The following is a 13,009-nucleotide window of genomic DNA, read 5'->3' on the forward strand; positions in this document are numbered from 1 at the left end:
TTTCCTTAAATAACAAGACTTTGTCTGAGCAAATGGTTCGTACATACCCTCCTGATATTGACGGACCAATTTTCAATACCTGTTTTCAAAGTTTCAAGAAATACCGACTCGTGGAGGCTATGGGTAAATTCCATGGTCGTCATCATAATCTTGTTGCGTAGAACATTTGATCGAAGATTTCCATTATGCTTAAATGTTCACTTGGATTAGACCTATATTGACATGCAACCCATGTCGACATCACTCACAGGTCCATATAACAACATATCGACCTCGACTAAAGTCCGTAATTGGTAAGTTTTTATATTTAGTATCGCATGCTGACTTTCTGTAGCAGGTGTTCAGCTTATCGTTGTTTCCGCTCTTTGTACTATTTTGTTTTGGTTACAACATTTGTTTCTGTTTTAGTTTTTACCCGACAATGAAGATGGATACCAGGTTTAGTGATGAGGTGCACGCTATGTACACTGTCCACAGCCATGTTGGTAATCAATGTCGCCCGGTAATTGTGGAAGGCCTAAGTAAGAATTTGTATGTACAATGTAACACTTATATACAGAAAAAAAACCACAACTAATGAACAGAAGATATAAATATTCTATGTGAAGCAGAAAGCGCAAACTCTCGATCGAAAGTTGGTATTCGGGGCTCTAAATGGGATATAGTAAATTACTTTAAAATCATTTTCATAAAATACAGTTAACGAAGGAGAAATACTCGCACCCTCCTCCTTTGAAACGTGTGTGTAAATAAGAACGTACGCACGAGAGTTAATGGTGTGCCCAATCCCGCTGATCATTTGTGTATTCATAAAAATGAAATGATACATTGTTGCAATGTATACATTCCGATGACGTCACGTTGTTGACGACGTCCAAGGCTTATCTGGACTGGCCGACATTTCGGCTGTATTTTGTATTGTATTGTACGCGTGTGGTCATTTTTACAATGTTGAATTTGATGATGTAGATAATATCTAGCGAAACCAAAAGCGTATGCAGGATTCCATATACTTAAATTGTGAAGAAATTTCCTTTTATATAGATAGATTCACATCAGTTCCGTAATTCAAAATACAAAATAAAAGTCATATGATATTATTCCAGAACGAAAGATCACAATGTATTTTCTTGTTGAAATATGTTTCAGATATAACTAGATACATATGTATGCGATTAGGTTTGTGTTTTTGAATAATATCCGAATATGGCGGTCAAGGTTATTTAGTATTTTCTACCGTAATGCTGATGACTTCTGTTTATTTAGGAAAACTAATTAATTCAACATCAGCAAGCCAGACAATGCAACCAGTCGGCATAGCAGATTTTTGATCTAAGCAAAGTGATCCTAGGTAGTATCAGGCATTACTTTGAAACGTTGAAATTAACTATATAAAAAAGAGAAGCATAATGTAGCATATTGAAGGAATTATAAACGATAACATAATTATGTTTTATGTTTTAGAGAAGCAAACTATAGTATCTAGTGAAGGATTTATAAACGATAACATAATTATGTTTTGTCTTTTAGAGAAGCATAATATAGCATCCGTTGAAGGATTTATAAACGATATTATAACTATGTTTAATGTTTTAGAGAAGCATACTATAGCATCTAGTGAAGGATTTATAAACGATAATATAATTATGTTTAATGTTTTAGATAAGCATACAATAGCATCCGTTGAAGGATTTATAAACGATAATATAATTATCTTTTATCTTTTAGAGAAGCAAAATGTAGTATCTATTGAAGGATTTATAAACGATAATATAATTATGTTTTACCTTTTCACCTATATTTTGTTATCCAGGCAACAAAAACAATGCCGGAATAAATGTCAGAAGTAAAGTCTACCCAGTTATCATCCCCAGGACTATGTACGAACAGTGTGTCCTTGATAGTACCCTGGACCTGGCGATTTCCACTGTGGCTACACATTATTTATCTAAACAGTATGTATCATATATATCACTGATATACACCAGACTTTTTCTTGTTCTCAGTAAACGTTTATTTTTACTTAGGTATAACCATTCAACGCGTAACATAAGTAAGTATACATATAATAATATACAACATTTATATAGCGCCCTATATAATTTGTAAAATTACTCTGAAGCGCTTTACAACATATGGATAATAGTTATAGTTCTAATGTGAAACAAAAGCAAAGGCTTACAATCACTTTTATACATTTAAGCAAGCAATGCGCACATAATTGAACAAATAAAGGGTGTATTTACATGACGTCGTTGCAGATCCTAAAATGCAGACGTGAAGAGGTGAGTTTCGATGTCCCTCTTGAATTTGGCCAGGGTATTTGACTGGCTATTGAAACACAAACTGCTATCTAATTTTGTTTTGAAAATACAAAAATGTTTTTGTTTATATATGCCAATGAAAACCATATCCCAAAAATAAGTGTGCAGAACTGGTAAATGTTCAGACGTATGTATTCAAGTTGTAATTACAGAACCTGTGATCAAAATCACAACTTGTTTTTGTTTTTTTTGTTTTTGATAAAATGATTTCGTACTAAAACACTGAAAATGTCATCCTAACTTGTACATCAAATATATCCAAAACTCGTCACTTTCTGTTCGACCGCGGGTAAGAGATGGTTGTTCACGTCATGAAGGTGCCGCTACACGTCCATACAAATATAACGATGTTTGTAGAACAAATACGTTTTTATATAAAAAAAAAAAGAGGACAAATATAAAATAAAGTTATCAGTGGCTCACATAGATATGTTACCTCCCGCCAAAAAATAAATTAATAGAATACATAAATAAATAAAATGGTTAAAAGCAATCAAGCGTAACCCGTTTACCTTGACCGATGACCACCAAAATAAAATCAGGTGAAAAACTAAATGTTACCTACATGATTGTGTAAACATGTTAGACCTATGACCTTGAACTTAGACGGACGAAATGACACAAGGACGCACTGACAAAGCAATATCTACATACCCCTCAATGAGCAGGGGTAAAATAAAGAATACTGGTCTGTAAGATGTTAAACATGTTTTTGAAACCATTAATTATCATTATTTTCAGAGTCTGTCAAATCAAAAATGGTGTCTTCATGTCTGAGGCAAATGCGAGAGAACAAGGTTTGATGAGAGAACAAGGTAAAGCTGACTGGAGGGCATTTGTGATTTCAAGGGGACGAGAACTCAAACCAGGCGAGACTTTAATTTTTTATTGGTAACTGTACGGTATAACAGTTATAAATGCGTTAGAAAAAAATCCATTCGTAATCATCAAAAGCAATATACTAGATTTCGATACGGAAAAATTTCGTTATCGTAGCGGTAATACAGAATGACACAACAAGATAATTTCTCTTAGTGAACAGTGGTATGCAGTGTGATATCACAAAATGTTTATCACGCACACATGTTTGATCAGCTATAAGATAAGACCTGTTAATTATAATGATGAAATAAACAATATAAAGTTAACAATAATGTTCTGAGTGCACAAATGCAGCTGGTCTAGACCTGGATTCGAACCCTGGACTTCAGATTGTTACACTATCCCTCTAACTGGCTTAGCTATACCTGGTCAAATGAAGGTGCTCTGGCTAAAGTGTGCTACAGTTCTATCCAAACGAAATTAAGAGGAGATTATTTTATATGCGCAAAACCACAGTGCAGTTGGACAGAGATCCTTTGATGGACTAACCACAACTTAATAAAAGAGAGTTTTGGTTAACACAAGATGTTTAAATTTTCAATACAAATAATGTATGTTCAGATTTTATAAAAATTATGCCTTTAATTCCGGGTTATTTTGAGATGGGACATCCGTTTTGCAAATATTTACATTGTTGCCACCTATATAAATTTAAGAGTTGAATAGCATTGACACACATGCTTCTGTTTCAGGTGGTTTTCTTATTACAATGAATGTATCATCAAATGAGAGCAAAGGAGGAATCGTCGCAAATAGAAAACGGACAAATCCAATTGGGGAGAATCGTGTCTGATATGGCAAAAGAAGGCATAATAACACAGGTTTGCGGCTGATATATACGTATACAAAAATAAGTAAAGAAGTTGACGGTAAGCATTAGTACTTTCGTGTTCAACCTTCAGAAGCTTAACATCAAAACAATAACAATACATCATGCCGTCATATATTCGATGGCGTCATCAATCACAAAGGGAAGTGAATGCTATACGGAGCTATTAGATTTAGGTTTGAATAATTTAAAAAAAAAACTCTTTTCGTTCTAAATGGTGATAAGTCCAGATGTTCACTTAAATTGAGTTTCCTATATTTCAGAGTTTGTATGTTATTTATGTACTCGGACACTTAAATTGTTGGTTGTCAAAGAGTTTCTGATTTTTCTGTGTAGTATTTATTGCAACCAAGGCATGTACTAACAAATCTTTAATTTATTGCATAACATTGTCGAATTAATTTTTATACCGACAGGAGGAATATCTTGCAACAAACTTCGATAGCTACTATCTCAGAACGGCAGCTGATTTTACGGAGCCATTCACCGACGTCATTCCGGAAGTTGGAAAACTTGGATTGGAATTGGTGTCGATGAAATCGTTTAAACACTATTTACCAAACCCCGCCTTTGATATCATCAACAAAGGTGAGATATATCCAGATAAAATCAACAAATTCACCCCTGTAGGCACATTTAAAACTCTTCAAATTTACAGGTTGAAATAGTCCATTATGAACTTTCAGGGATGAATGAGTTAAATTCAAACTTTATCAATTCCATTTTTTTTAAGTTGGGCTCAAAATATTGGAGATTTCGGATAATTGTCAGAAATAATAATGACGAAATTCACAAATAACAGCTACTTGAATAAAATGATCAAACGAAACACAAAGATCAAAGCACCTCTCACACACAATGTTAACATAATTACAACAATGTTACAAGGGATGCACCCAGATGAATAATTAATGCTTCTCCGGGATCGAGGTCCAGATATTACGTACACTGACTAGATTCCTGTGCTGTCTGTCAATGTCTAGGATGTCATTTGTTTTTACCTGACATTACACGATTTGACGTGACATTGCTCGGATTTGACCAACATGATCGTATTTGTCCTTGATTTATCGATGTTGGGTTTGAATAACGGTTTTACTGGCACTTCAGTTATTTATTTTAGCCCTTCGAGAAATTACAACTGAAAGCTTAATATCACACTTTCGTGAAAAGAACATATTGATTGAAAGATTAATATAAATCATTACCGAATATGAAAAGAAACAAGCCATTCGGGTTGATATGTCTCGCCTGTGCCCCGCTTTGACCATCAATGCAAATGTCAACTTTGGTTGGTCTGGCACTTTCAGAGAAACTAACATAAGAGATGCTGACAAAGTCAATGGACCATGAAAGGTAGGCCGCACCCAGCATTTGATGCATGGGGTGAGAGGTACTGCCTTAGATGCATCTATGGTGCAAGTTTGGTTGGTCTAGGACTTATACTTTCAGTGAAACTAACTTAGACGCAAAAACTTAATGTTGACGCCGTCGCCGGAAAAGCAACACCTTAGTCTCGCTTCCGCTACTTCGTGGCGGCGCGACTAAAATTATGATACACAAACTAATCTTTACATTTATCATTTCACCATGTGACAGATGAAACAGAAAAGCTGGAATACTCCCGCCAAATAGTTGCCAATGTCTACCCGTGGATGCATCACGTGCTTGAAGGAGGATTGTCCATTTCCAGAACAGAGAACGAGAAGCAGATTATCATCGACCAATATTTCAATAGATTACAAAAGTATGCGTTTGCTCATTCTGACTTCAAGCCGTTGATTATCTTTACAGAAGTTGTCATTAAAAAGGCCATATGATTTACACCGAATTGCATGCAAATAACAATTTATTTTCACAGAAACAGATATATAAATATCATAGCTGTTTATGATAACCAGAATATTATAAACATATGTGGGAATATATGTTGATGACAGAAAAGGTGGTTTGCTATATCTGTTGACATGTGTACTTACTTGTAATAATCATAACAAACCAATGATATCAATTATGACCACCTATTTACTCATGATCATGTTATCGCCTAAATTTTTACACGGCCAGGGACAACTTATCGACTATATTTTATAGACGGCCTGGGATCAGTTATCGACTGTAGTGTATACACGTCCTGGTACCAGTTGTCGATATCATGTTAGCTAAGCATTCACTTATATAATCTGTAATCGTTCTAATTGGATTAAAAGATATAAATTTATCACTTCACGTGAATAATTGTAGATGATAAATTAACATTTGTATTTTAATCAGATTTTAATATTTCCGGATTTTAAGATTTCAGCAAAACGTTAAGGTAATAGCACGGACTTTTTTTCAAATTAACATAATATTTTTGAAATTTGAAAATAATCTTTGTGTGAATATTCAACAGTGCGAGTATTATTGCAGAAAGTTAGGAAGATTGAATATTTTTTTATGTGTCTTCATGTATAATATGGAGACTTGGTCTTGAGTAAAATGGTCCATACATACACAGATGACGTATAAATTAACTGCCGTTGCAATAAACATAACATGCTAATATATATCTAAATAATATTGAATATATAAACAACTAGAACACTGACAAGTCAGTAAGGGCCCCGTCTTGTGGCAATATATCCCCAATAATCATCAGGAAGCAATCTGCCTATATAGCTGAGCTTGACGTTTGACATTTGGACTTCAAAAAGAATCGCAAGGAAGCAAAATATACATTTTACATGTACTATGATGTGAGTCTTGTTTCCTTCCACCTCCATATTTGCTGGGCTAACAGAAATGTAAATACCGGTGCAATACTCATTTGTTAGCTTTGATTTGTTTTATTTCACCTTATATACCTCCTCCATCAAGAGCCAGGGTCAAAGTCAGAGATCCACTTTGTCTTTGACCTTTGGACCCAAATGACCTTGACCATTAACCCAGTGACCCTGATCTTTGGTCAGTTGACTTTTTCTTTAACTCCGACCAACTATGCTTCATAATATCATAACAAAATGTTCATCAGTGAAAAATACAAAACTTGACCTTGACCATTTGGACCCCGTAACCTGGTCAGTTGACTCTGAGTTAAGTTCTGAACAAGTTTGCTACATAATAACATTAAAAAAAGTTCATCAGTAAAAGGATACAATAATTGACTTTGACATTGACCACGTGACCTTGCCCTTTGGTCAAATGACTCCTTGTTTAATTCCCACAAACATTGCTTCAAAGTGTCATAATGAAATATTCACCAGCAAAAAAATACTAAATTTAACCTTGACCTTTGACCGAGTGACATTGACCTTAAGTCAGTTGACTCTTTGTTAAATTCCAACCAACTTTGCTTCATAAAGTCATAACAAAATGTTCATCAGGGAAAAGATACAAAATTTGACCTTGACCTTTGACCCAGTGACCTTGACTTTTGGTCAATTGACTCCTTGTTTAATTCTGAGCAATATTGCTTCATTATGTCATAACAAAATGTTCATCAGTGAAAAGATGCATATTTTGACCTTGACCTTTGACCCAATGACCTTGACATTTGGTCAGGTTGACTGCTTGTTTAATTCTGATTAACTTTGCTTCATCATGTCATAACAAAATGTTCATCAGTGAAAATATGCAAAATTTGACCTTGACCCTTTAACCTAATGACCTTGACCTTTGACCTTGACTTTTTGCCTCAATTTGTATTTTTGTGAACTGAACATCTTGACTATGTTTCATGTACATCAGTCTATAAATATCAAAGTTATCAGCCAGGAAAAATTTGTGGACGGACAGACGGACGGATAGACGGACAGACAGAGTGATTAATAAAGGGCAAGAGATATGGGGCTCTGATACAGGGCCCTAATTGAATACTATCTAATGAATAAATGATTTTAGATTTTATTATAGGGATTGTTCTTGTTCGTGTTATTCTTTCCTCTTGTCCTGTTTATCAATAGATGAACAATTGCAGTTGCAAGACAGTTTTATGTTTTGCTTTTCAATTTTGCTATCAATTATATTGATGGCCAAATATCTCACACTTTCAACAACTCGCCGTCCGAAAAAACAACATATTTTTGCCGAGATCAACTTAATGACGTGAACCACCTGAGAATGCATAAACGAGGACTTTTAAGTCGGCGACGTCACCACACTGCACCACGATTTTGTCTCGAGACGTGAATGAAAATGAGCACTCTACAGCAAAGACAACTTGTTGCTGTTGGAGACATCAAGGTACATTCCTCTTAGTATTGACATTTTGCCTATGAATTACGAAAAACAAAACAAGTAGTATACAGATTTTATGATACCATGGATTTTATTTGAAGTTTGAAACATGATTTTCCATGTTCTCCCTCCTCTACCCATGTCTGACCACGATCAACCATTTCCTTGAAATGATCATTCGACGGAAAAGTTGAAATGATCTGATTGTTGTATTCTGTGTGGAACTTCTTCCCTGGTGGATATGTTTTTATACGATGACACCCAGTTTCTTCTACTTCAAGAATTACATTTGTACATGTTGTTTAGGTATACTGTCGGCTGATGTTTGGAAATGTGATACCATCTTAATGCGGTACCAGACGCCTTTTAATGTCATTTATATCTACAGCCAAAACCTGGTGTACAACTAACACTGCCTTGCTAAACTGACAATTATTCCACAAGCTTGCTGTTAAGCTGCTGTAGAGTGCTGACATTTTCCAACATCCCATATGCTTTTCTGCTCTTTCCAAATATTCTTTTTTTCAGTTAATAAGTACATGTGTATTATATAAAAATATACCAATTTTCATCTGTATTATTTTTTCAATGTAATTGTTGATTTTATCCAATTTCCACATAAGAGGTTGGAGGAATAGAGTCAATCGTTATGTAGGTATGGGGACATGGAAAGTCAAACCTTGGCGTAGAATTGTGTATCAAAACCTCAGGAAAGTGTGGTTCAGATCCCATATTCAACACTCGGAGGTCCTTGTTAGAATGTCCATATCCCCTATAGCTACAGCCGTTTACCGTATCCAGCAATAAGGAAAATGCTTTTAAAATGAAATACTTATATATGTGCTTATAAACAGAACAATATTCAACGTAAAAGCTATGTATTTAGACCAAACATTAAGCAAGGCTAGGAACGCGTAACCGATATTTTAGAGCTTAGAGTTCACACGATGTGACAGAATGGGTTTTTTTTAGGTTTATCTTACACACCTGCAGAACAGTCCATATCGTGATTAAGGGGAGAGAAACGAAAAAATCTTTTAGTCATTTTTGATGTCACTCTTTTAACCCAGTTTGAAAACAATTGGCGGAAAGGACTTTGAAATGAATCATTCTAAACCTATAATGCTTTTAAAAATCAGAAAAGCTAAAAATTTGTTTAATTAAAATCCATAAATCTAGCTATATCATTGCCTTTCAAGAGGATCTGTAGGTGCAAATTTTATAACACAATAGAAACTCTCAATGTCAACGATACAACCATTTTGAAATATAAATAAATACATAAATCGTCTGAAGAGCACCAAGATGGGCAAAAGTAATAGCCGGATTTAGTCTTCAGTGTTTTGTTTTATTTAAAGGTAAAATTGTACAGGCACATTCCGACTTACTGGGAGGACCTGTCCCACTAGTATGTCTGAACAAGCCATGAACAGTTGTTTACTGACCTATGCATAGGTCTCCTAGGTTTATTTCTGTTAGGGGGGCTCCTATACCTTAAGATACTTACAAATGTTGATGTTCGTCACCTACTGCTCCGAGAAGGAGCAAACGTGAGCTTGAAATACAGCCTGAAGTAATTGTTTTATCTATGAAATATTTACAAAAAGAACAAACATACCGAAAAGCTCGAAAAGTGTCGAGGCTTAAATGGCCAAACACTGCTTTAAAAACATCAGAAAGCAAAGCAGAATTTTACAAAATAAAATTGGTTTATTTCTGTGAGAGGGGTTCCTATATATATACCTTAACATACTTACAAACTTTGTCACCTACTGCTCTTAGAAAGAGCTTAAATAAGCTTGAAATACAGCCTGAAGTAATTGTTTTATCTATGAAATATTTACAAAATGAACAAACATACTGCACGATATGTTTAGACAATTTAATGGATAATATCTCTCTGCACATAAAACAGGAATGGTTTCATATAATGTCTTGGAAGTGAAATTAATGGTAGACCTGAGAGAAGACTCTCTACTTCTACAAATGGAGGATCTACCTGGTGTTCACCAGGGCTGTCATGATACGTTCACATGATGATACGATACGTATCCCGATACTGTCATGATACGTTCACATGATAATACGATACGTATCCCTATACTGTGTATGATACGTTCACATGATGATACGATATGATCCCGATACTGTGGTCACGATATGATACGTTCACATGATACGATACGTATCCCTATATGGTGTATGATACGTTCACATAATAATACGATATGATCCCGATACTGTGGTCACGATATGATACGTTCACATGATAATACGATACGTATCCCGATACTGTGGTCACGATATGATACGTTCACACGATACGATACGTATCCCGATACTGTGGTCACGATATGATACGTTCACATGATGATACATACGTATCCCGATACTGTGGTGACAATATGATACGTTCACATGATAATACGATACGATCCCGATACTGTGGTCACGATATGATACGTTCACATGATAATACGATACGATCCCGATACTGTGGTCACGATATGATACGTTCACATGATAATACGATACGATCCCGATACTGTGGTCACGATATGATACGTTCACATGATAATACGATACGATCCCGATACTGTGGTCACGATATGATACGTTCACATGATAATACGATACGATCCCGATACTGTGGTCACGATATGATACGTTCACATGATAATACGATACGATCCCGATACTGTGGTCACGATATGATACGTTCACATGATAATACGATACGATCCCGATACTGTGGTCACGATATGATACGTTCACATGATAATACGATACGATCCCGATACTGTGGTCACGATATGATACGTTCACATGATAATACGATACGATCCCGATACTGTGGTCACGATATGATACGTTCACATGATAATACGATACGATCCCGATACTGTGGTCACGATATGATACGTTCACATGATAATACGATACGATCCCGATACTGTGGTCACGATATGATACGTTCACATGATAATACGATACGATCCCGATACTGTGGTCACGATATGATACGTTCACATGATAATACGATACGATCCCGATACTGTGGTCACGATATGATACGTTCACATGATAATACGATACGATCCCGATACTGTGGTCACGATATGATACGTTCACATGATAATACGATACGATCCCGATACTGTGGTCACGATATGATACGTTCACATGATAATACGATACGATCCCGATACTGTGGTCACGATATGATACGTTCACATGATGATACGATACGATCCCGATACTGTGGTCACGATATGATACGTTCACATGATGATACGATACGATCCCGATACTGTGGTCACGATATGATACGTTCACATGATGATACGATACGATCCCGATACTGTGGTCACGATATGATACGTTCACATGATGATACGATACGATCCCGATACTGTGGTCACGATATGATACGTTCACATGATGATACGATACGATCCCGATACTGTGGTCACGATATGATACGTTCACATGATGATACGATACGATCCCGATACTGTGGTCACGATATGATACGTTCACATGATGATACGATACGATCCCGATACTGTGGTCACGATATGATACGTTCACATGATGATACGATACGATCCCGATACTGTGGTCACGATATGATACGTTCACATGATGATACGATACGATCCCGATACTGTGGTCACGATATGATACGTTCACATGATGATACGATACGATCCCGATACTGTGGTCACGATATGATACGTTCACATGATAATACGATACATATCCAGATACTGTGGTCACGATATGATACGTTCACATGATACGATACGTATCCCGATACTGTGGTCACGATATGATACGTTCACATGATGATACGATACGTATCCCGATACTGTGGTCACGATATGATACGTTCACATAATAATACGATACGATCCCGATACTGTGGTCACGATATGATACGTTCACATGATACGATACGTATCCCGTTACTGTGGTCACGATATGATATGTATAGTATCAAGTAGAAGCAAAGCGAAAAGATATGTTGCAAAGTTTTAATGGAGATAATATATTACAACAGGAAATAGACTTGGTTCGAAACGGATATGACTTTCTGGTTTTACACAATTCTTGTCTTTTGATGTACACTCGCCATTTGGGAATGGATATGAGTAGACTAAATTCAAAAACAACAAAATCTGGAAAACACCTTAGGCCAAACCAAAAAGTTTTTGGTGTTTTCGGTAACACTACCTACCCTAAATGATTTTAGGCGATTTTCATAGAAGCGCTATTAACCCTTAGGCTGCTACGCACAACAATAGTCGTTTTTAAAAGTCGGGCCGTCAGTGCTACGCACGACTATAGTCGTTTCTTGGTCTGTAGGCTTTGATCGGTAGCCAGGAAGTGTGGAGTCAGGTTGTTGCTATACCAAACCCGAACGCGTATAGTAGACAGCTTCTGATTGGTTGTTTTGCCATTACTTTCGATATTCACGGCAGTGTACCCTAGTAATAACCAAAGGTGTGCGAGAGAATTTCAAATCGAAAAAAAATCATAAAAATGGCAGACGTGTAGATTGAAGCGATGAATATGATGGTGAACATTTATTCTCCATCGTCACCTACGATGATAATAAAGGTTTTAAAGGGTTTTGCATGGTTGATGTGGAAATACTTCGGTGTTACATAATATGTAACTTTCCAGTAAACGGCTTTGTGCTCTACGCGAACAGGAAAATATCGGCGGACCGAGGCGCACATGTCGTCTGCAG

At 36.1% G+C, this 13,009-nt stretch overlaps 2 protein-coding genes across 2 annotated transcripts; both read left to right on the top strand.

Annotated features, from left to right (window-relative positions):
- The first annotated feature begins 2,265 nt into the window (after positions 1–2,265).
- On the top strand, positions 2,266–6,213 carry LOC110464851. The gene is made up of 3 exons (XM_021520298.1): positions 2,266–4,027; positions 4,452–4,623; positions 5,635–6,213. Exons 1-3 carry the CDS (start codon positions 3,920–3,922, stop codon positions 5,853–5,855), a joined length of 501 nt encoding a protein of 166 aa, XP_021375973.1. The 5' UTR covers positions 2,266–3,919; the 3' UTR covers positions 5,856–6,213.
- A 2,170-nt stretch (positions 6,214–8,383) lies between these two features.
- LOC110464839 (GRIP and coiled-coil domain-containing protein PFC0235w-like) lies at positions 8,384–12,729 on the top strand. The gene is made up of 2 exons (XM_021520287.1): positions 8,384–12,012; positions 12,062–12,729. Exons 1-2 carry the CDS (start codon positions 10,608–10,610, stop codon positions 12,100–12,102), a joined length of 1,446 nt encoding a protein of 481 aa, XP_021375962.1. The 5' UTR covers positions 8,384–10,607; the 3' UTR covers positions 12,103–12,729.
- The last annotated feature ends 280 nt before the right edge of the window (positions 12,730–13,009 follow it).

This window comes from Mizuhopecten yessoensis, unplaced genomic scaffold (genome assembly GCF_002113885.1).
Source record: "Mizuhopecten yessoensis strain PY_sf001 unplaced genomic scaffold, ASM211388v2 scaffold11037, whole genome shotgun sequence".
Taxonomy (NCBI): Eukaryota; Metazoa; Mollusca; class Bivalvia; order Pectinida; family Pectinidae; genus Mizuhopecten; species Mizuhopecten yessoensis.